This window comes from Rhipicephalus microplus, chromosome 6, assembly GCF_043290135.1.
Source record: "Rhipicephalus microplus isolate Deutch F79 chromosome 6, USDA_Rmic, whole genome shotgun sequence".
Lineage (NCBI taxonomy): Eukaryota > Metazoa > Arthropoda > Arachnida > Ixodida > Ixodidae > Rhipicephalus > Rhipicephalus microplus.
In genome coordinates, this window is record NC_134705.1 from 99,742,551 (window position 1) to 99,768,468 (window position 25,918).

The 25,918-nt window shown below is 45.2% G+C and overlaps 1 protein-coding gene across 1 annotated transcript in view; it reads left to right on the forward strand.

Annotated features, from left to right (window-relative positions):
* The window catches only part of LOC142764839 (uncharacterized), a 140,490-nt gene that overhangs the window by 41,762 nt on the left and 72,810 nt on the right, over positions 1-25,918 (forward strand). Inside the window, exons 2-3 of the mRNA XM_075865373.1 lie at positions 18,866-18,996; positions 19,056-19,153. Of these exons, the coding sequence (XP_075721488.1) occupies positions 18,866-18,996; positions 19,056-19,153 (229 nt within the window). The remainder of the gene's footprint in view (positions 1-18,865; positions 18,997-19,055; positions 19,154-25,918) is intronic.

A 25,918-nucleotide genomic window follows, 5' to 3' on the forward strand; every position in this document is an offset into this window, starting at 1 on the left:
GCTTTTGAGCCGTCACTGACTTGGCGAATCCCCATTTACAATCTCTCATACGACCTGACGAGCCAAGGCGCAATCACAGCTGTCTCTTCCCGCGCACTGGACCTTTCCCCGTATGAGCAAGGGTGGCGCGGGGCCCCATTCAATACCCTATAGGGGGTCAGCTCTTCTTGGGAGCCTGTGTCCGTGGAGCCGTGCTATAGTGCAGAGCGCTCGCTGCTCACTCTAGCCAAAGAGCACAGTCGGCTGGACGCCCGGTCTTAAAATTTTGGGTTAACAAGTCCTGCGTAAGCCTACACTGACAGGTGCTCCTGTAATAGGTACTCCGGGGGCATATCCGCTGAATAACATGCTTTCAGTGAAAGGCTAACTGACCAACGCAGACATGCGGAAGTCATTTGTTACCAATGCAGTCAAACTGGTCACGTGAGGTAACACTACTTGGTGCGCTGTAGCGCAAATACAGGTCCTTCGGGAAACTGGCATGGCCGGCGACACTAAACACTGGCAGCATGTCACAACCTATGGCCATTAATGCCAGGAGCATAGAACACTGCCCGGTACGTGTAGACAACAAAAGGGTGGAGAGTTAGTCATAATTATTTCTGTTGGTTGCATAGCAAAAGCGCAGCCACCAGATACCACAATCAACGTGAAAGTGCTGAGAATCATCGTACCAGCCCTTCTTGATACTGACTTGGGAATATCTTTATCTGGTAATGCGTTGCTGGAACTGTGCAAAGCTAAAAAGCTGCACCTTCGTAATGCAAATATTTATTTGCGAATGGCATCAAACAACATGTCGAACTTTGAAGCTCATGTTTGCTTGCAGAAAAGCTTTAATGGGAAAACAAAGGGCCAACGATCTTTTTGTTTGCTAGGTCTATTGATTCCAATGCTTCTCGGCCGACATTTTCTTGCAGACAAGGGTTCACGCTCACCTGTCCGGCAAGAGACTACCGCTTTTACGTACAGCCCAATAAATGCCTTTGCGGAAAAAATAGTCTTCTTGCCGATACCAGAAAGCACGGAAGATGTGGGAGCCATGCAAACTACCCTGCCGTTAGCCGTCGTGCAGTCCCTCAGGAAACTGCATGTGCACAGTACACCAGTGGAAGCACTCGGAGGCCGTGCTGACGCCATTCTCGGGAATGTTCACAGAATGTCTCGGGAGAACTCCTTGTGCCTCATATCAACACTGATGACGCCCAGCCTTGGCGTTGTAAGCAGAGGCCAATCTAGGACAAGCGAGCCCTTCTCTATAAAGCACTGAAAGACATGCACGACACAGGAGCAAAGCGACCCTCGGAAAGTCGAGTTGTCAATGCAGCGCCCCCTCCAAGAGCTACATCTGTTGGTTTGCCAAGAGCTGTCTGGAATACGCCGGTTGAGGAGAGCAAAGCTGTTGATAGGAGCATGGCTGGCCACCCTGAGGTGACAGTGAGAGGGTGGGCATGGTTATCTGGGTGGCGAAGTCAGCAAAGGATTGGTTGGAGCGTAGTGTAGGATAGCTACGTAAGAGGTCCTGAAGGTAGTCACGGCAAAACGACGCGACAAATACTTTCCACGATCCCGTCGGTGCTCGTTGAAGAAATGGTACCGGGACGACCATCTGTTTTGGCAGTGGCGGGAATTGGGAATTGGGGCCGACACGAGTGGAAGAGAAGCATATCAGTCGATCATCTTGTGTGCGCCACTCAGATTGATTTCGATAGCATGATGCAAACCGCGGAACCAACGTCGCAGCAGCAACAAGTGGAGTGGTGTGGTAGTCAGCGTAATGGGCGGGAGAACACATGGGCCCGGGATGTGTGGCTGGTGGTTTGGGAAGCGAGGTCGCCCATTATGAGTAACCTTTGTCGCACAACGGCTTCATTAAAGAAAATTGTAGTTAAGTTGTCCAGCACAGGGGGCGGATAAATGAATAGAGCCATAGCTTCCAGCTCCTTGCGAACAAATTTTGTGATGATGGCAGAACTAACAAATGGACGTGGGGCCACAGGATCTTCGCAGGAAGAAGCCACAGCGTTGTTCAGGAGTAGTGTGACACTTTTTTCTTGTTCATCTTTTTGCTTGTTCGAACCGCTGACATTCAGTGATAATTGAATGAACGATAGTACAGTTCATGAAGGTTATAATGTTGAGAGCATTATCATTTACATCTTTAACACACTGCCGAGTTTGTCTACCTCTGTCCTGCCTGTCGATCTTACGGCGCAAGGCGAGCACGACGCTGATGCTGGCAACGTAGGTCTCGGTGGAAGATTGAACTTACGACGCTTGTTCCTGCCTGGCTGCCATTTGTTAAGCAACTGTATGGCCGAAGGAATCGCGAAGCTTCTGCTTGCACACGTCCCAACTCGTGAGGTCTCCTCGTGCGTCTCCTACCAGGTGCGTGTGGCAACGCGTAGGTAAAAATTATGTTGGCCATTAGGAGTGGCTCATCTCACCTGTATTGTTTACTGACGTGTTCGTACACGATGAGCCACTCGTCAACATCAGTTGTGTCGATGCCACAAAATGTACCAGGATCAAGTAGGTGGGAAGGAATCACAAGTGACGGAGTAGGGATGGACTACACGGACAGCACGCTCTCTTTAGGCATCGTGCTGGATGAAGGTGTTGTCCACTAAGGAGATCTAGACTCCCCCAGAGTGTTGAAAGACCCGCAACCTCCTCCGAAATTATTCTTGGAGGTAATTAACGTTGGTCGCTTTAACACTGCACATAGCGCAAAGAAATGCAAGACAACAGGGCAGCTAAGACTCAAGTCAAGTCAAGATCCTTGACGATGTGGCGCACACACATGCTGGGGGATTGTCCGAGAACTGAATAGTTTTCATGAATTACTTCCTTATTAACAGGTTAAGATTATTCTATATACGAGGAAAAAGAAAGATGCAACAGGAAGACTTTAGTATTATAATAGTAAATAGTATGCAGTGCAATGCTACGAAGCTGCGCATTTGATTAATGTGAATTTAAAAAAGTAATAAAATCTACCGAAGAATGACTTCAACACTTAGACATCTTTGAACCTTTAACAAACTCCTTCAATACGTCAACAATCTTCCCGTCGCTGTGGTCAAGAGACAAAGCCCCGAAAGAAAGCACATACTGCGCCTCTAAATCTAGTCTGAGAAAGTGGCAAACGGCACCTAAAGTGTTTTTGCGTAAGACAGAGAATTTATTACAGTAAATGAGGTAATGTTCAGTTGACTCACTTACTTCACAAACAGGGCAATGAGGGGAGGCTGCCAAACCAGCAGCCTTCCGCGTAAACAAAAATTTAGCCGCGGAATTCGACAGCGTAGTCTAGTAATTGCGGCGTCCATTCCTCGCGTTTGACATATTTCACTATTCAAATAGTACCATACGTGCTTGAATTTTGATGTGGCTGTTAGTAGAGGTGCTGAAAATATCTCTAATAACAGTTGTATTTTTATAATAGTGCCTATTAGGCATTTAGATGCCGGCAATACCTTAAAAACAGGTCCATTTAACGATGACGATGCCAGCGCATCTGCCAATTCATTGATATATATGCCCTTATGCATGGAACCCAGACACATTTTATCTGATTGAGATGCGAGGAAACTAATGCTTAGAAAGCACTCTGAGCATGCGAGTTCTCGTCTGCACTAAGGTAGGCACATACTGATAGTGAACCGTTAAAATTACTGCGAAACTTACTGGAGGCATCATTTTACAGAAAGCTAGAATCATCGCAAAAATTCTGCTTCAAAGATGGGCACGAAATCTGGAAGGCGACGCAAAAAGGGCCCCTCTAGGGCAGGAGAAAAAATACCAATTCCACATTTTTCTTCACTTTGTGACCCTCAATTAACTATGACTGCCTGTAATGACGTATGTGCGAGGTAATCTCTTAATAAAGCTTCTAAAAATTGAGTGGCATCAATTTTTCATTTTTTAGGAAAGATATAATCAAACTGCTTTAACAGCATGGTGTGGATGGTACTTATTGAAGGAAAATCACTAATTTGAACGCTTAATTCTTCTAGAAAGCGCTGTGTAACCAGAATTCAGGGTATACAAAATATTGGCTAGTGTTGTTCAAAAAACAAGTCAGGACGGGCAACAAAAACTGTTTCTAAGCACCTTACCGGCGACTCATTCAGCCTGAAAAATGACTGTGTAGCAAGCAATTCAAAACGAGTAGCTAGTGAGAGAAGCGTAGCTTCCAGATAAAAAATCTTGATAGCGACAAACTTAAGGAGACCTAAGCATAGTCTGAAGGCTTGTCTCTATGACTACCAGAGGATGTATCTTGTAAGCCGAAGCCCCTGCACATAACACGCACCTAACCTCGAGCATCCATGACTGTATATAGTTCGGAAAGTTAAGGTTGTGCAGATGGTTGATTTACACTATATGCTCAACGCTGCCGTACACTTTTGCTATATCGATAGTGACGAGCGCCGCATATTTTCCTTCACGCTTAGCTAAGTTTTTCCGACTTTAGAGGTCTATATGAACCTGCCATATGAATCGTCCGGATTCGAAGCCAACTAAGAATGGATTCAAAGTTTCTCTCTCATTGATGAGATTTGTTATTCAAACGTTTAGGAGTCTCTCAATTATTTTACAAAGTTTGCTGTTACCGCAATGGGCCTAATGCTCTCCAAAACGTAACCTTTACACCAAATTTTCACTAAAGGTATTACGTTCGCTAATTTTAACTCCAATGGGAGCCATGCCATTCTTAAAAAATAGTTGATTACATCCAATAGGCACTCTTGCGACTCTTTATACATTATTTTCAACATGACCGACGTAATTGCGTCAAAACCAGGAGCTGCTGATGGCAAGTTAGGTAATTCCTGCGACAATTCATACCTGGAAGCTTGCGTGAAGTTCTTATCCCTTACCACAAGTGAAGGAGGTGGTGATATTTGGCACGAAAAACATGGCTCTTATCCCTTACTGATTAGTTCCAACAAAGTTTTTATTTTTCGGCAGACAAAATAATAGAGTCTGCATTTATTGACTGTGCAATCATTTTATTTTTACATAGGAATTTATATATTGGCTTCTTATTGTTGGATTTAAAAAGATAGTCGAACTTTCTGTCGTAATATTTTTTGACTTGGTAACTGCACGTTTAAGAACCTCTGCAAAAAACTGGTAGTCCTTCGAAATTCGAGGGCACTGATGGTAAAAAAGCTTTTTCTATTCTGTTTTTTTTTGCGTCTTTAGTCTCTTGAGCAATCGTCATTCCACCAAGGAGAGTTCGAGTTATTATTAGCTGACGATACCACGAATTCAGATTTCGCACAGCAATTCTTTAACAAAGAATATAAGCTCCGAGCCTTCGACATCGTGCTTTTATCTCACAGAGAAGTCAGCGAAGAGAGGAAAGAATCCCTAAATTACGATTAATTTATATGCGTACGAGTCAAAGAGATTGACGAAGCTATCTGATTTTTTATTTCAAAAGTTATTGGTAAGTGGTCGCTATTTGTTGCGCAATCAAAAACTGACCAAGACGAAAGATTTAGGTAAGAGTCTATGGTGATGAGGGCTGCAGCGCGAGCCCAAAGGTGCTAGAGAAAACGTGAAATAAAAGGTAAGGCAAGGAAAGGAAATAAGACAACACGAGCGCTGACTATCAACTGAATTTTATTTTTCGCATCACACATGATAATATATACAACAGGCAACCTTTTAACAGCAAACGTGAGCAACGTGACATATTCTGGGGAAGTGTCTGATAAAAAGAAGGTACAATGATAAAATGGCTAACCCTTATCCAAAAGAGTGAACTCTTTGTCATGCAAGGCCACCGAAGGCTGGCTCACGCATCCGTCACCATGTTTTCTAATATAATACGCCTCAGCTATTTCACGGGTTATTTGTCCATATGGCGTACCAGCACACTCACGCCCGGAAATCAAGCCTGGCACCCGCCTAGTACAAAACGAGGTTTGAACTTATTTTTTTGCGTACATCATTCATACGCTCTCCTAACCTTTTATTATTGCTCCGCCCAGTTTGGCCTATATAACAACGACCGCACGTTAAAGAAAGCATGTAGACAACACCAACTGCGCAATCTATAAGTTTATTTATGTGTTTTACGGCACATGTCCAACTTTTTGTGGTGATTCCACTGAGGCGCTCATCCGTCATTCTGTAAATCTGGCCTACTTTGCAAGGGGCTGATAAAACTACATCCACACCATATCTCGAGCCTACCTTTTTCAACCCATGTGATATATTGTGGAAGTATGGAATGACTGCATCTATTTTTTGCTCTTTATTTCCTCCTACCTTTTCTTGTTTTGTTTGATTTTCTGCAACAAAATTTCGCAAACTGAAGAAATTAAAGATTTTGAAAATCCTGCTGACAGAAGTCTGTTAAACTGCATTGTTACACTATCAGTCATCTTGTGTAGGCATGACTTAGATAAGCCAGCACTTACAGCCGACGAAGCAATAGCTCTCTTGACCAGTTTTGTGTGGCAGGAAGCATAGTTTAACAAGGGTTTAACACTTCGCGGTTGGTATTCCCAGCATACGTGATTTGGAAACAATGTAATATTATTATCTAAGAACCTCAATGATCCCTGTCGTGGAACTTCGCAAGTGAAGTCTAGCCCACCTCTATGTATTTTAAAATCACGCAATACAAGTTCAGCCGGGTTTTCTTATTCGTTACGGAACGCAGCAGAAAAATTAAATAGTCATTCTCATATCTGAAGGCGGTTTGTACCAAATCTACGAGTTTTTCATTGAGGATGATGTCAATCTTGCCAAGAAAAATGTCACTCAGAACCGGGGTGACCCTTGACCCAATGCAGACTCCCTTATCTTGTCTATGAAGAGACCCTCTTCATGAAACAAAAGTGGAATTCAAGTAGAAAAGCAAAAGTTTCATGAAAGAATTGACACTGATGCCACTATCAATAATGAACAAATCTTCATGATTATTCTTGGTTATACAATCTCTAGCATAATTTAACAATGTGATCTGAGGAATGGAGTAATACAAATCTACAACATCGATACTTAAAACAGGGCACCCAATTTGATTATGATCCTCGAGGTATATGACAACTTCTTGCAAATTACGGACGTGGTAGGGGTCATCCATGACCAAACTAGATAGATGTTTCTGCAAATACCACATCTACGACACCGATCCGTTGATTTGCAGCCACGAGAGCTATGCCCAAACTTCCAGCAGTTCTGACATTGCAATGGGCGGGACGCTAACTGTACTCTAAATACTAATGGTCACGCTTTATTTTCTGAAGGGCATGACGTACCTGCAAAAGTCGCAATCTCTGACTCTGTGGGACTTTGTTTGTTGTCAACCGGTTGATTACACTGTTAAACTGACAACACACCCGCCACAGAAAGCTTCTCGAGCGTCTCCACAGCACTTAATTGTGCGTCTACCCCACGCCCGATGCCTTTAGTGCATGCGAGATGTTGTCGTATATAAGCACTCACAAGGATCGAAGCAAAGGAAGAACACTGAAGGAGAACTTTTGCACGTTGTTGATCTGGTGTTCGATATACAATGCCACCGCGACCAAACTGCCACGCGTCGGTTATGCTCTGGTAGTTTGAAATCACGGCATGGAGATGTTCTTGTGTTGCATTAGGGTTAATCAGCTTAATGAAGTGTCTACCCAAAGGTATCAGAGTCACGGGAATACTGCTCACGCCACTGCAGAGAAAGACGTCAAGAGGCGAATAATCAGTGCGTAGAGACGCCGTCCACAGGAAACGATTCTGACCCAAAAATTCCGAGACTTTAGTGCAGCCTGAACACTAGATCAAGAAAAGAAAAAATGATCCTGCGTGAAATAATGAAACAAACCAAATACTAGGCAAAAGATAAAAACTTTCCGGTACTTTGCCACTCAACCAGCACCAAGAACAGCCTAACCAGCCACTCGAAAACCAAATGTGAAACCTATTTTGTTCTTCTCTCGAGCAACCATGCTAGGAGAGAAGCCCCAGAACTACAACATCACCGTGTTCATCCATTTGGCTTCATTTCGGCGCCCGTGCCCGAGGAACGTAACTTTGCCCCGCCGCGGTGGTCTAGTGGCTAAGGTACTCGGCTGCTGTCCCGCAGGTCACGGGATGAAATCCCGGCTGTGGCAGCTGCATTTTTGATACAGACGAAAATGCTGTAGGCCCGTGTGCATAGATTTGGGTGCAGAATCCCAGGTGGTGAAAATTTTTGGAGCACTCCATTACGGCATATTCGTATTCATACGCTGCTTTTTGGGACGTTAAGCTCGACATATCATCATGTGGAGCTTAACATGATGATATGTTGGCTTGCCAATCTACGGGATCCATCAGGCCGCCTCGACCGCTAGGGCGAGGCGGCCTGATGGATCCCGTATATTGGCAAGCCAACAGAGCGAATGGTGGTCACTGACCGCTCGAAATGGCCGGCCGTATAGGTAGGGTCGAAACTTGCTAATGGCCCAAACGACTGCTAGGCACTTTTTTTCGGTGGTAGAGGAATCAGCCTCTGCTTTTGTGAGACTGCGGCTCGGGCAAGCGATTACACGCTCTGCGCCGTTCTGCCATTGAACTAGAATAGCTCCGATTCCTACGTTGCTGGCGTCTGTGTGGATCTCGGTGTCGGCAGTGTCGTCGGAATGTGCCAGCACTGGAGCTGTCTGCAGTCGATTGCGTAGCTCTTCGAAGGCTTGTTGTTGTTCTTCCGTCCATACGAAAGACACATCTGGCCGTGTCCGTCTTGTAAGAGGTTCCGCAATTTTTGAAAATTCTTCGACAAAACGGCGGTAGTACGCACAGAGTCCGAGGAATCGCTGAACAGCCTTTTTGTCTCCAGGACGAGGGAAATCGGCAAAGGCAGCCAACTTCTCCGGATCTGGTCGAACACCCCGCGGGCTCACCACGTGGCCGAGAAACTTGAGTTCTTGACAGCCGAAGTACCACTTTTTGGGCTTGATGGTAAGGATTGCTCTCCTTATTGCAGTGAGGACATTTTTTTGCCTTGAAAGATGCTCGTCAAACGTGCTTGAAAACACAACGACATCATCCAAGTATACAAGACACGTCTGCCAATTTAGTCCAGCTAGTACAGTGTCCATCATGCGTTGAAACGTGGCGGGAGCGGAACGGAGACCGAAAGGCAGCACTTTAAATTCATAGAGCCCGTCAGGCGTCACGAACGCGGTTTTCTCACGGTCGCCCTCGTCAACTTCAACTTGCCTGTACCCTGACTTGAGATCTAATGATGTAAAGAACTGGGCGTGGCGTAGACAGTCTAAGGCGTCATCAATCCGTGGCAGGGGGTAAACGTCGCGTTTTGTGACTTTGATAAGCCGTCGCTAGTCGAGGCAGAAATGTAGTGTGCTGTCTTTTTTCTTTACTAAGACAACAGGTGACGCCCACGGACTTGTCGAGACTTGAATGACGTCATCATTAAGCATTTATTGAACTTGACGCTTAATAACCTCTCCTTCCTTCGGGGACACACGGTATGGATGTTGGCGAAAAGGCCGTGCCGACTCCTCGGTAACAATGCGATGTTTTGTAACGGTGGTACGCTGAACTTTCGATGCTGTGGAGAAGCAGTCCGAGAATTCCCTCACAAGGTTTAGCAGCCGTTATTTTCGTGAATCTGGCAAGTCTGGATTAACGTGAATGCGGCTTCCCAGGTCAGCCTAAGCTTTTGCATGCGGTGAAGTCGTATCCAATGTGCTGATATTGGAAAAGTCGGCGATTTCACTGAGGAAAGTGACAGTAATGCCTCTAGGGACGTGTTGGAACTCATTGCTAAAGTTGGTCAGCAGAACTCGAGAGCGTTTATTCTCTAACCGAACAAGGCATCGGGCTATACAGATGTTTCGTTTGAGCAGCAGCGGGATATTTGCCTCTGCAATACCTTCATAGTCGTTGAATTCATCAAAAACGTCGCAGGCTACCAAGGTCAACACGCTACTCTTCGGTGGTAACGTGACGTCATCGTCAACAATTCTCAAAGCATTGACGTAACTGCCATGACGGTTGCGCGCTAAAGCGTGTGCCGTTGAAAACGTTACCTGCGACTCTTGCAAATCAATGACGGCTCCATTATCACGCAAAAAGTCCAGTCCGAGAATTAGGTCCCTCGAGCAACTCGGCAGTATTACAAAATCTCCGAGATACGTAAATCCGTGAATACTGACTCGCGCTGTGCACCGTCCCACCGGAGTGAGAAGATGGCCTCCTGTTGTACGTATCTGTGACCCAGCCTACTGGGTGTAAACCTTCTTCAGCCTGCAGGCAAGACCTATGCTCATAACTGAAGTGTCTGCTGTAGTGTCAATTAGCGCCATTACTTCTTCGTCGTCCACAGTTACCACAATGTTTGATGTCACCACTCTTCGTACCACGTTTGACTGCGTCTGTACATCTTTTTGCTGCCGTCGGTGTCGTCGTAGTGGAGGATCTTCCGTAGAGTCAGCGTCAGCGGCCTCACCTCCGGAGGTCGCTGAACTCAGTTTTCCAAACTTGCAGGACTGGGTGAACGGCGTCTCGGAGCGCCGCGTGAATAGGCTGGGCTCGGTGACCTGTAGCGAGCAGGTGACGACGAGCGAGACTCTTGCGACCGATGTTCCATACTGCGACGAGTCGATATGAAACTCTCTATTTCCAGCGGTCGCTCGCCAGGTCGTGGACGAGGGGCATTAGGCTAAACTCCACGGAGACCCATGCGACGGTATGGACATGTTCGGTAAGCGTGTCCGGCTTCCACACGGTGGAAATAAAGGGGCCTGCGGTCGGGTGTACGCCAGATGTCACTCTTTCTCGGTCTTGCTTCGGCGATCAACGGTGAGCTGCGAGGACGGAAGCCTACCTCTATTTGCTGAGCGTGTCGCTCATTGGGGTAAAATACGCTGGTTGAACTGCACGATGGAGGACGTCGCACTGCTTCCGCGTAGCTCATTTTGACGGAGTGCCTCTGTTGTGGCACCTCGGATGGTCCGGGAGCGTGAAAGGCTTGCCGTAGCTCGGCGCGTACCATCTCCGCAATGGAGAGCTGCTCTACAGGTGAAGCAGTCATCTGCATCTTTTGTAGCTCTTCCTTAATGAGAGCTCTGATAAGCTCTCGCAACGCGCTTATGTCATTGCCGAGAGCGACAGAAGTCACCTCACTTGGGTGTACACCACGGTTATACTGCCTGGCACTTTGTTGAAGGGCCCTATCGATGGCAGTGGATTCCTCATGGAACTCCGCAAGTGTCGCCGGCGGGTTTCGAATCAGGCCGGCAAAAATCTCTTCTTTAACGCCACGCATTAGGTGGCGAACTTTCTTGGATTTGAACATATAGGGCTCCGCACGCCTGAAAAGCCGATCCACGTCCTCTACGTAAGTCGTCGCCCTTTTAATAGGGCCTTGAATCCTTGCCTCTATAGCACGCTCCGCTGTCTCTTTCCTGTCTTCTCGGGCTAATGCCTTGAGGAACTGCCGGCGATACTCATCCCATGACGTAAGCGCTGATTCATGGTTCTCAAACCACGTTTTTGCGGAGTCTTCCAGGAAGCAGTACACATAGCGTAGTTACACTCTGGGGTCCGTTGATTTCGGCGACCCGGTCAAAATGCTCGAGCCAGTCGTCGGCATCTTCAAAAGCAGCTCCGTGAAATGTCTTCGGCGTCTTGGGCTGGTTGATAACCAGGTGCGCTGGTGCTGGCGCGGTGACGTTAGGCGGTGTTTGGTTCATAGTCCTCTGACATTCAGGCAGCAAACCGTGCTGTGGCTCGAGTCCCTGGAGACGACGGCTGGAACGTATGTGCACAGGGGTAAGCTCGGCTGAGCTACTCGATGGACTTGCGTCAGGGGTGCTCTCAGGGGACCATATCATCTACCGTACCCAGCACCTTTACCAGAAAATGTCGCAAAGACACAGGTACGCAGGTACAAAATAGGGCGTTTACTTTCGTAACCCAAAAGCCAGAAACGCGAACACCAGAGCACGCGCACACAGAACTACTTCGTTGTCCTCCTCAGAGGCTGGCTACTATAGTTGCCAGCCTACCTTGTGTCAATATAAGGTACGTATGTTTCTACACCCGTGACAATATGATAATTATTGCAGTTGTTGCCCTTGTTAAATTTGAACGAGCGTTTATTCTCCCTTAAGCTCAAAAAGAAATCTTGGCGGCCGCAGTTAGTGGCGTTAATTAAAAAAACCTTCCAGTGCAAGAGAGGTGCACCACGTGACGTTAACAACGTGCCTTCACCAGACGACACATGATCGTGAGTAATATCGTGCTGATTAGAGTTTCTGTGAAAGTGAGATGCGTGAACAGAGAAAATGTAGTGGCAGAGATGGGTCGCATTGCGAATCAATACAACTTCGTTTACCAACTACTCGCTCACCAACTGCTTTTCACATGACTATTGAATATCGAGCAATGCGATAGTGTTGTTTAGTGTGTGCAAATGTTGAATAATATTTTTTTAAATATTGTAATTGCATGCTTTATTACCGTGTGTCATCACGAAACAAGTATTTAGGCAAATTAGGGGCTGAAAGAGGGGAGGGGCATCAAAGCGCCATTTTCTATAGTAAGAGCTGATATTTAAGGATCTCTGTATATTGTTGTATTTTCGCTTTATAATTTCTTTTTGGCAACAAACGTGTTGTTCGCTGCAGCTAAACTCAAATCCTCCTAAAAGAATTGTTTTTGCTTGTGAAAATACTTTGACATAAAAACTTGGTAATAAATTGATTGTCCACAATTGTTTGGAATATATTTCGAAACTATTGAGGTCCACGCGTGTGACGTTTGATGTCTCATCGCTGACTTGACCTTGAGAGTTGGATTATCCTCCTAGGTGATGCTAAGACTAACCTCCTAGGCTTTGCTAGGAGAAGGGAGCAATGTTCTCCTAGGTGATGCCAAGACTATCTTCCTAGTCTTTTCTAGGAAAAGAGAGCAGGTGTCGTAGGAAGAATTGGTATAGGCTGTTTCAGAACTCGATAGAACACACGAAGAGATCAAAAAACTTTCGAGCCCTCAATGCCTACAGGGATCCCGAGGAGCCATTATAGGGTCCTAGAAGCTGAAGGGACGATATTTGCCACATTACTTGTAATTTTCTACCTCTATTGGGATCTTCCTCCCTTTTTCATAATGCTGAAAGACGAAACGACCGATCATGACGTGTTTTTCTCAATCTGCTTGAAATTTCCCTTTATTGATGTCTGAATAGCAAAGTATATCATATAAAATATGAATAAATAAATAGCATTTTAGCTGAGACTTTCAGTGATATTTTTGTTAAGTACGCTATGCTCTATTCTCTACTTGATACCTTGCGTTAAAACTTCAAAGCTATGAAGCTTCTACAATGCTGAAAACGTTTGTGCTACACAATCTGAACTACGATGTAGTTGCCCCTATGCTTTTCTGTCATTAAGCAGTAAGCGAGCGTGACGATGTTGTGTGCGATAGTCATGGTCAAGCTAGGACAATGTGAATACATCGGGGTAATATAGCAGTGCCACTAGGACGTTTGCGGCTATGATGGGATAGTTATGTCCCACATATGAAGTATTCCAATCATAGTAAAGACGAAGTTTTTCCTGACGAAAAATACCAACGAACCGATGCATTTGTGATATACAGGAGTTTGATTCATTTTGAGCGAAGGGGTAGATATAGCCAAAGTAACAAATTTGAAAATCCAATACATTATCATATCGCGAACTGCAGACGCCCTAGGAGAAAATCTAGACTCGCTGCTCACTGCAGCGTGAAGGTTGTTTGGTCTCGTGTGAAATATGTTAGTAAAGAGGGCCGAAAAAGAAAAAAAAAAGCATCTGCCGCGATCTTTGTTTTATGATAATTTCTATCACTATTGACCAAGGACCTGAATGCCTCTCGTTTATATCGGTGCGCACTGCTTTGGTGTTTTTTTTCAAAACTGCCAAACTATAATGAAATACACGAAGCTGCAAAAGAGTTTTAGTTGTACATGCCGCAACATCCATTACGCGTAATTAAAATCGAGTACTGTGCCGCATTTTCTAATGAATGAGGAAAATTTGAATCATAATATATGTTTTTACATTCTGCTCAGTTTTTGTGACATAGCTTTAGTATTGACTCGTCACACGGCACAAGGGACAGTGCGACAATATTTGACGTAACGGACGTCAATCGTGTGTTCCGGCTAATCACAACTTGCTAGGCAAAAAATTGTGTTGAGTTGCGCAGCTGCATTCATAAAATGATGTCGAATGCCCATCACAAACACATCTTACGTTACAGGTTTGAATGATTGTGTGATTGTGATTGTGACTTCACTCGAATTCTCTTGTTTGTATAAAACAAGTCTTTTTTTCCTGTGGCAAACTTGAATAGTTTTTCGGGAAACGATGACAAAAGAATTTTACACGCGATTCAAAATCTTGGTGCTGCAGAAAATGAAGTTTTAGTCAAAATATGTTAGATAATGTCCATTTAGGTGTATTTGCGGTGTACTAATTTTGAAGTATACCCAAAATTTAAAATAAATTGGCAGATCCCACGTTCAGTGCGAATCCATGATATGTGCAGAACGAATGAGGAAGGTTGATTTGTCACTTTAAAATCAGCACACGTAACGAGGTGGAGGTAAATTATGCCGTACTTGACCTTTATGTCAGGGTTATCATGTTTAAATGCGCCGTTTACCTTCATAATACATTCATGCCACGTGATACCAAGTTTACTATATGTTGAGCTATTTTGTCATTCATTGACGTCAGATAACACCAAATTTGGTATATGTGGAGCCAGCGAAACGGCCGTGAGCGCATGATGAATGACCCAATATACTACAGCGTAACGTTGACACGCGCGCACGCTAGGCGACCGGCGCGACCAGCGTCCGTAGGCGCGGCCTCACTATAGCGTTGCACCACGACAACCGGCGGCAAATGCGACATGCTGAATTTTGTTCCGATGTGTTAATACCCAGAAAACATTGTGTCTGCTTCTTTTAAATGCGGAGCATTTCTTAGCGAACTTCGGCGACTTTGAGCGTATCTATTTATCTAGCCGCCTACGACTTTTAGCTCTCCTTGCCGTTTCAGTTGTGGTATCAATACCAAACTTAGTATCGCATAACATGACTGTATGAAGAACATTTGTGACTAGTCATGACAAGAAAACCACGGCATGTATGTCATTATTGTCATAATTTAAATTTCCTGACCCTGCAGCTCTTGCAGTGGTTTCGTTCACATGGCGTGTTGCAAAATTCGAATGATTTGGCATGACGGCATGGTGAACACAAGCGACAGACCCTAACATTAAAATTCTGACATGCATGTCATGTAACAACATGACTACATGCCACGCTTATGATGTGCTCGTAGCCGTTTCACTAGCGTCACATACACCAAATTTAGTATTATGGTACGTGAACAGATTACAAAGGTATGTGAGTGGTGCAGACATGATAATCATGAGATGCGTGTCATGGAACAACATGAATACATGATGCTTATGATGCGATGGCGTTCGTTTCGCTAGCTTCAATTATACCAAATTTGATATTACGGGACGTGAATGGGTGACGAAGGTATGATAGTGGTGCAAATATGATAAACATGACGTGCGTGTCATGTAACAACGTGACTACATGCTACGCTCATGGTGCCCTCGCGGCCATTTTGCTAGCTTCACATGTACCAAACTCGGTATTAGGTGACACGAACGTAGTACACAGGTAAATGATTGATTGATATGTGGGGTTTAACGTCCCAAAACCACTATATGATTATGAAAGACGCCGTAGTAGAGGGCTCCGGAAATTTAGACCACCTGGGGTTCTTTAACGTGCACCCAAATCTGAGCACACGGGCGTACAACATTTCCGCCTCTATCGGAAATGCAGCCGCCGCAGCCGTGATTTGAACCCGCGACCTGCGGGTCAGCAGCTGAGTGCCTTAGCCACTAGACCACCACGGCGGGGCACTACATAGGTAACTGACACATCCAAACATGATAATCACGATATGCGTGTCATGTAACAACGTCACTACATGTCACGCTCATGATGCGATGGAGGTTGTTTCGCTAGCTCCACTTATACCAAATTTGATATTACGGGACGTGAATGGGTGACGAAGGTATGATAATTGTGCAAACATGATAAACATGACGTGCGTGTCATGTAACATCAAGACTACAAGCTACGCTCATGATGCGCTTGCGGCCGTTTCGCTAGCTTCACATGTATCAAACTCGGTATTAGGTGACACGAACGTACTGCATAGGTAACTGACACATCCAAACTTGATAATCACGATATGCGTGTCATGTAACAACGTGACTACATTAAACACTGATGGTGCCCTTGCGGCCGTTCCGCTAGCTTTACATATACCAAATTTGGTATTAGATGATGCCAATGCATGACAAAGCTACCTGACTGGTGCAAACATGATAATCATGAGATGCGTGTCATGTGAGAACATGACTACATGCTACGCTCATGATGCGCTCGCGGACGTTTGGCCAGTTTCACATGTACCAAACTCGGTACTACGTGGCGCGAACGAACGACATGGGTAAATGACACATCCATACATAATAATCATGAAATGCCGATCATAAATTTGGTATTACGGGACGCCAATGGATAACAGTGGTATGTGACTGGAGCAAAGACGATAATCTAGAGATGCGTCTCACGTGAGAGCATGACTACAGTCACAGTCAAGGCGCCAATACATTTCGACGTCACGCGGTCCGCGTACGCGCCTGCGTTCATTTCGTCGCGTAACGCCGGCGTTGCGATGCCAGGCGCCAGTTTTGCCATATACTCGCAGACATGCACCACGCTGCGTTGCTTTGACGCATGCGCGTTTGAGCGCGTCCGGCATCCCTCCGTCAAGAAAAGAGGGAGATGCAGTGTTGTCTGGGTAAAGCATCGGCGTAAATTTCACGCCGGTTGCCGTCGAGCTGCCATAGAGTACCTTTGTGATAACATAGTATACATATAGTATACTATATTACTCTATCGGGCCGCGCTGACGTACGCTGGTCACGCAGGTCGCGCCTGGCGTTTGACTTTAGAGCTCTCGCACTTCGCCAATGTAGCGCCGCTGTGTCTAGCGTGCACGCGTGTCAACGCTACATAGGTGTATATTGTGCTCTTCATGATGCGTTCGCGGCCGCTTTTCTATTTCCACATATACCACATTTGGTGTTAAGTGACGTCAACGGATGTCGAAATATATGACTGGTGCAAACATGATGATTTGAACACGCGTGTAATGTAAGAACACGGCAACATACCAAGCTAATGGCGTGCTCGCGACCGTTTCGCTAGCTCCACATATACTAAATTTGGTATCACGTGACGTGAATAGATGACGAAGGTTCACGACACATTCAAACGTGATAATCATCACACGGAAGTCATATACGGCATAATTTACCTCCACCTCATAACGTTGAGCTGATTTTAAAGTGACCTATCAAGCTTTCTTCGTGCTTCGCATATCATCGATTATCCCTCTGTATGTGGTATCTGCCAATTGTTTGTGACAGAAGGACGTCGGACGCCCTAAAACTTGCATGCGTCAAAGCAACGCAGAGCGGCGCGCATCTGCGAGTTTATGCCAGGACCAGCGACTGGCGTGGCAACGCTGGTATGACGCGGCGAAACTAACGCCGGCGCGCACGCGCGCCGGGTCTCGTCAAAATGTATTGGTGCCTTGTCTATGGTATGTAGTCTTGCTCCTACATGGCTCACATCTAATGATAATCATGTTTGCACCAGTCACATACCTTCGTCATTCATTGACCTCGCATATACCAAATTTTGCATATGTGAAACTAGTGAAATGGCCAGAGAGTAAAATGAGTGTAGCATGACATAAGACTCATGTCATGATTGTCGTGCCTGGATGTGTCATTTACCTATGTCGTCCGTTAGCGTCACGTAATACCGAATTTGGTACATGTGAAACTTGCAAGACGACAGCGAGTGCATCATGAGCGTAGCATGTAGTCATGTTGTTACATGACACGCATCTCATGATTATAATGTTTACACCAGTCTCATACCTTCGTCATCCATTCACATATCGCAATACTGAATTTGGTATATGTGTAGCGAAACGGCCGCCAGTGCATCGTGAGCGTAGCATGTAGTCATGTTGTTACTTGACATACATCTCATTTTATCATGTTAGCACCATTCGTATACCTTCGTCATCCCTTCATATACTGTAATACCTAATTTGGTATGTGTGACGCTAGCGAAACGGCCGTGAGCGCATCATGAGCTGGGCACGTGGTCATGTTGTTACATGACACGGATATCCCGATTTTCATGTTGGTGTCTGTCGCTTGTATTCGCCATGCAATCATGTCATAGCATACCAGTTTTGAATTATGTCTTGTGAACGAAACCACCACAAGAGCAGCAAGACCATGAAATGTAATTCATGACATTTATGACATACACTTCATGAATTTCATGCTATGACTAGTCAAATGTTTTTGTCATACAGTCGTGTGATGCAATACCAAGTTTGGTATCGATAACATTATCGAAATGGTCAGGACAGCTAAAAGTCGTAGGCGGCAAGATAGATGAATAGATAGATAGATAGATAGATAGATAGATAGATAGATAGATAGATAGATAGATAGATAGATAGATAGATAGATAGATACGCTTAACGTCGCCGAAGTTCGCTAAAAAATGCTTCGCATAAAAAAAAACTTCAAGGGACGGTTTGTTAGTCTCGTCGATTGCGGCAATATGTATGGGGATGTGGTCGGCCTAACTCTCAGAATTGTGCTACCTTGTGCTACGTGGATATGTAAAACCACTTTTTCTTCTATGTTCCAGTTCTATGCGACACGAGCGACTATACTGATACTCGGTGGTATAACATCGCAACACCCGTGTATGGTGGACTTTGTTTTCAATACATCAGCCAATGACACCTATTTTAGTAGATATTACTTGAAAGGCAGAAGGTATGGCGTCGAAGTTTATTAAAGTGTCTCAATTTGGTAATATAGGTTATTTGCCATAGTTTTTCAGAACGAGACCTCAAAGGAGACTTCACCCATATTGTCGAGCAGTCGACCTACGACGCTATGACTGTTACTTCTATAAGAACGGAAACACGCCGTGAGTACCTTTCACGCGGCTCTTTCATTTCCGATTAACAAACAAATGCTCATTGCAACAAATGTCACAGTCGTAATTGGGTGACTGGTATGTAGCAAAGTGAAGTTAACAAAATAACATCACCTAAAGTGTGCCCCTACTACTTGCTGAAGAATTGAAACGTATTTCGCCTAATTCACTAGCGAAAAATTCTGTTAAAACTTGACCGCATTTCAGAACTTGGAGAATAAGCTACTTAAAGGGATTTATCGCGCAGAAGTTGACATGGACGCAATACCACAGAAAGAGACATCGAGAACGTTCGCATTGGGAGAAGTTCGCATTGGGTAGAAAAAAAAAGGCAGCCGTATAAGTTGCCTTGTCATGATTCTTGCTTTCTCAAAAAAAAAAAAAAACGGTAACTTCAAAGGGTCGCTTTCGCCGTTAACGGCGTTAGTGACAGCAGTATCTACAAGTACATTAAGCTGCTGACCTTCGTGTAACATCTACGAGTTTTTTGCCGCCTGTTAAACAATTTCATAGCAGCAGAAAGAAGTAGCTCTTTTGCACCAAGCTTTATAAGATACAACTGTGTATTACGATAACGCAACGAACTAATTATTGTTGAATGAACCGCTGAAATTTGTAGAAGTGGCAGGTTTTGCCTATTTACATAACAATTTATTATATATTCACAAAAAGAAGTGTTGGAGACAAGTGTTTACTCCCTAATAATTTCTTTCCCTGATGAAAATCATCTAATAATGAATCCAAGAAAAATATAGGGGCATTCACTGTACTAGTTTGGTGTATAGTATATAATTTGAAGTGCAAAAAAAGTAACTAATATGATAAAAACTGCTTTTCTTATTTTTTTTTCTCCGTAGTTATGAAAATTGGTCAAGCTTTCCATGGGGTAAAACATACAGAAATAAAGCTTGGGTAACACCGAGCGTTGAGCGCGAAACTGAAACGTGACACATGATACCAAAACACCTAATGACATCTTAACTCTTGTCATCGACATCACATAAAGTACACTAGAAGCGAAATTTGGGCTAGTTCGTGGTACTCACTTGGGTAGTAAAAATAGCGCGAGAATATTGACAATAAGTAAAAAAAAACACGACAGGTCATCTCTTCCCGAGTTCGACAGGTCGACAGGATGACAGCTGTCGTCATTTCCTCAGTCCTTGTCTATATTTTTGGGCTGTTTTTACTACCAAGCGCCTGAAGTGCGCTCCAGCGTAAGCGTAGCTGGAGTCCTAGCTATATTGCGTAGCTTCGGAGGTGGGGTATGGTCATGGTTTGATGCACGTTAAGTTCATTTTTTTTAGTAAGAACTAGAAAAATCCTCCGGTGCTAAAAGCTGCCGTCAGCAGCTTGACAGGGCCGCGAGGCGTTGTACACGACAGCGCAAGAACATAAACATTTTAGTACAAAAGAAATTTGACACTCAGATGCAAGATTAGAGGATGTTGAAAATTCGATGATACGCATGTTTTCATAAACATCAAAGCACTCAGACAAAATATGATTAGTTGATACACATCGTTATAGATGAATATGCCGTCTACATGTTTTTTGGTTAGTGAAATATATCTTCAATGCCTTGCGAGGTAATTCAGTAGCGTGAACATTGATATTTAGAATTTATGTTAACTTGTGTTTGAGGGATAGCAGCTAATATTCAGTGCAAAAATGCAGTACAAATCAGGGTTTAAAATTTTTTAGATGCACAGGTGGTACGTCGTGGCGTTTCAAGGTCGCTAAAGAAATAAAAGAGTTACTGTATTCTTTCTTTGCAAAACAAAATACCGCCAAAACGCGGTATTCATAATAACGATCTTCCTAAATGATTTTGCATTTTTGTCACCATGTTTTTGTTGTGGCCCGGGGTTTGATATTTGCAATGTGCCGGAGAAGTGCCTTTTGTAATGTAATTATTTTATCCATGTTACTTCACGTTGTGGTTGCCCATACTAAACTGCCATAATCAAACTGCGAGGTGAATAATTTGTGATAAATTTGTAATTGCGCTTTTGTCGGCATGAAATCTTTACTGCGAGATAGTACACCAGTTACTGCAGCAAACGCGTTTCGATGGTTAATAAATGGAGCCTCACAACCCAGATAGCACAAAAATATATCTCAGAAGACTTTATGTTCATTAACTGATTCTATATTTTTACCCAGGTAACCCATTGAATGCATCTACTGATAAAGTTTATTTATGGGTTTAAAAAGGATCGCTTTTGTTTTGATGGGATTTGTCTTGATCACATTTGAAAGAGAACAATCTCATAGTTCAATTAGCAATGCGTTAAATCTGACAATCGCCCCGCCACAGTGGTCTAGTGGCTAAGGTACTCGGCTGCTGACCCGGGATTTAAGCCCGCCTGTGGCGGCTGCATTTACGACGGAGGCGGAAATGCTGTAGGCCCGTGTGCACAAATTTAGGTGCACGTTAATGCACCCGACGGGGTCAAAATTTCCGGAGCCCTCTACTCCAGCGTCTCTCCTAATAATATGGGGGCTTTAGGACGTTAAACTCCACATATCAGTCAATTACATCTGATAATCATTTCATTCACATCTTTCCACTGAATAGTGTAGTGCTATCATCCACATATATAAAATAATCAACTGTAGTGTCTACATTTACTAAGTATTTATTATATAAGATTAATAATAGCGGGCCAAAAACACTCCCTTGCGGTACTCCATTAAGAAGGAAGAGAGGAAGTTGTCAATTCATACACGCTGAATTCTTTCGGCAAGATTTGATTTAGTTACCCCCTTGTAGTTGTAGGGGATTTCAACGCCCCACACAGCGTGTGGGGATACATGTATGATACTCCAAAAGGACGCGAGCTATGGCAGACTGCGACAGAAGCCGACTTAACGCTTATAACTGACAAGGATTTCCCCACTAGGAGAGGTAACTCTGTATGTAGGGATACCACCCCGGACCTGACTTTTGTGAAGAATATACATGGGGTCAAATGGGTGACACGGCTCTAGACCTCGGAAGTGACCACTACATCATCGAGGTATCCTTCGCGATTGCCCGCTTTAGGACGAAAAAAATTCAAGGTGGTCGACTGGGACACTTTTCGCGAAGTCAGAGCTGAGAGAGCACCGACGGCTCGGACAGACTTTGAAGGATGGTACAAAGGAATCAGAGATGACGCCACGGCAGCGACCAAGGAGGTCGTCACTGACCTCGATGTTGAAAACATGGACAGTAGGTTGGCACACTTACTAGAAGCCAAGCAAGCCCTACTCACGAGGTGGAAGGGACAGAAGCATAACAGGAGGCTCCGCAAGAAGGTTTCCGAGGTTAACAGGGCGATCGAGGAGCACTGCAAAACCTTGTGTAAACAACAATGGCATGAGCTCTGTGAGAGCATCGAGGGTAAGCTCAGATCTGGGAAGAGCTGGGGTCTTCTCAAACACCTTCTCGATCAGGGCAGCACCAGGTCCAGTCAGAGGCGATCCCTCGCGCGAGCAATCCATCTTGCTACTGACTCTACCCCGGACGAATTGGTTGTCAACAAGCTTATAGACAGGTATCTGCGAGTCGCGGATTGCTCTGCACCCACACAGTTTCGGCACTACGCGGGGTGCGACGTGCCGGAGTTGGACCAGGACTATACTGTGGCTGAGATACGACCGGCTCTCTTTTCCCTAAATGCCAAATCCGCCCCTGGACCTGGTGGCATAACCAATAAGATGCTCAAGAACCTTGATGATCACTCCATCTAATTCCTCACGGAAAAGATTAATGAGGTGTGGCGCAGTGGGGAGGTTCCCGCACAATGGAAGACGGCCTACACAGTTCTAATTCCGAAACCTGGTAAAGCACCAGGAATAGATAATCTAAGACCGATTTCCTTAACTTCCTGCGTCGGTAAGGTCGCAGAGCACGCCATTCTGAACCGACTCAAGGTGCACCTCGAGACCAATGACATGTACACCCACAATATGATTGGTTTCAGAGCTGGTCTCTCGACACAGGATGCCATGAAGCTGATAAAGCATCAGATCATCGACCGGAGCACAGGAGATACCAGAGCCATCCTTGGATTAGACCTGGAGAAGGCTTTCGACAACGTTTCTCACGAATTCATTCTCCAGTCTATTGCCAGCCTAGGGCTAGGGAAGAGGGTCTACGACTTCGTGAGATCCTTTCTTTATCAGAGAACTACCAAGCTCAAGATCGAAGGGTACTTCTCAAGAGAGATCAACCTCGGTTCACGCGGCACGCCTCAGGGCTCAGTTATTTCACCAACACTATTTAACATCGTGATGATCGGGCTCTCCAAGGAACTCGCGAAGATTCAAGGAATATATCACACCATCTACGCAGATGATATAACCATCTGGTGCAGCGGCGGGAGCGACGGTCAAGTTGAGGAAGCCATGCAGCACGCAATCGACGTGACCGAACGTTTCCTCCGTCCCACCGGTCTCAAGTGCTCCCCATCGAAATCTGAACTTCTGCTCTACAAGAAAAGACCCCGAGGTGGCGGCCACCGTGACTGGAAACCTGCGTCTCAAAGTGAAATACGGCTTTTCATTAGTGACGGGTCCCCAGTGCCAAGAGTGGATTCGCTCCGAATATTGGGAATGTTTATCGAGTCCAACGGCGCTAATGGAGCTGCACTGAGACAGATCACTACCAAGACGGAAAGTGCTCTCGGCCTCATTCGGAGGATCACCAACAGACACCGCGGAATCAAGGAAGACAATCTCATCCGCATCATACATGCGTTTGTGCTCTGCCACCTTTCGTACTCGGCGGCCATGTATAATTGGCATGTTGCAGAAAGAAATAAGCTCAATTCCCTCATAAGAAAGGTTTTCAAGCTCGCGCTCGGCTTGCCTATAAGCACTGGCACTGAAAACCTTTTTAAGCTCGGTGTTCACAATACACTCGAAAGATAATGGAGGCGCAAGAGCGCTCACAGCTGCTCAGGCTTTCCGGAACCAAATCGGGCCGCAAGATACTCGATGATTTGGGCCTCAGCTCTATTGACCAGTGCCCCGATTCTATGCAGATTCCCAGAAACATCAGGTCTCAGCTGCGCATCGCACCCATTCCCCGCAATATACACCCTGCGCACAACGTCGGTCGGCGTAGGGCCAGGGGTAGAGCTCTGCTCGAGCACGTCCGTAGCAACCCCACTGATGCAAGCTTTGTGGATGCTGCGCCATATGTCCAACAAGAGGCATTCGCTGTTTCTATCGTCGACTCAAATTCCAGGCTCACTTGCTCCGCCACAGTACGCACATCGAAGCCCGTGATAGCCGAACAGGTTGCAATCGCGCTGGCTATGCTAGATAGTCGCAGAGAGTCAATATACAGCGACTCCAAGGCGGCTATCAAAGCCTACGAAACCGGGATGGTAGCCCCTCAGGCCCTCCGCATTCTCCAAAGTGTCAAGAGTATCACGCACCATTCCCTCACTTGGTTTCCCGCTCACCTGGGGTCGATTGAGGGCCCTACCTCTAACCCGAACGAGGGCGCACATGAGGCCGCGCGAGGACTCACTGACCGCGCTGCCTCCACAGTCCCTCTGCCTTGCTGGGAACCCTTACTTACGTTCAACGAAATAACAAAGCACTTCTATCTGTCAAGAAGGGTATTCCCTCTCCCACACCCGGCCTTGTGCAGGGCGCAGGCAGTCACCCTAAGGCTATTGCAAGCCAGTGCGTATCCTAACCCTGTGGTCCTTCATGCCATCTACCCTGAACGGTATCCAAGTGCGGATTGCCCCGCTTGTGTACTGTTAGCCCCATTCAATCATGTGTTGTGGGAATGTGAAGCCATCGGCCCTGCCCTCAGCGAGGACAGGTGGGCTGCGCTCTTACGCAGCCCCGAACTTAAGGATCAAACCCTGGCTGTCCAGGGTGCCCGTGAACGGGCCGCCAAGCTCGGCTTGACGGTCCCAACGTGGGATTAGCCAGGCGGCGCGGGGTCTCCCCTGCGTCTTCTCAGGACAAAAATAAAGTTTTAATCAATCAATCAAGATTTGATTTCATTAAAATAAGTGGTTGTGCGCGGACTCTATACATTGATAGCCTATGCGTAAGAAAGTCATCGCTGAGGCAATCAAATGCCTTGCTAGAATCAATAAAGAGCCTGAGGGCGAATTCTTCGTTTTCTATGCTTGAAACAATGCTTCCTTTCAAAGGCAAAAGTGCTGCCTCAGTTTATCTGTCTTTCTGAAGTAAAACTGGGAGTTTTTTATCACTTTATGTTTGTCTATAAACTTGGTCGAGCGTACGGCAATAACTTTTTCTGGCGTATTGAAAAAAATTGGCGGAACAGATATTAGTCTGTAATTGGAAACATTATTTATATCGCCTTGTTTCAATAACCCACATACTCTAGCTTGTTTTATGCTATCTGGAAAAGTCTCCCATGCTATTGCTAATATAAATATGTGAACCAAACACTCGAGTAAATGGCACGTGATCTAAAATGCATATTGGCCTAACTTGTAAGTTATATATGTCTATTGCCTTTCTATTATTCAAACTTTTTGTTATTGATAACAGCTTGCGTTCGTCAGTTGGCTCCATAAATATAGTTTCCGAGACACTTTAATCTATTGAATACGTAACTTGGAAGTCACTGGTGTGCGTAACACCTGCATTTACACAATTAGCTTCAAAGTAATCTGCTGCTGCAGTGGTCTAGTGAGCCGCCGTGATAGTTCACTGGATTTCCACTTCCGATTGCGAAAGCGTTCGGACGCATGTATCATGAGCCTCGTA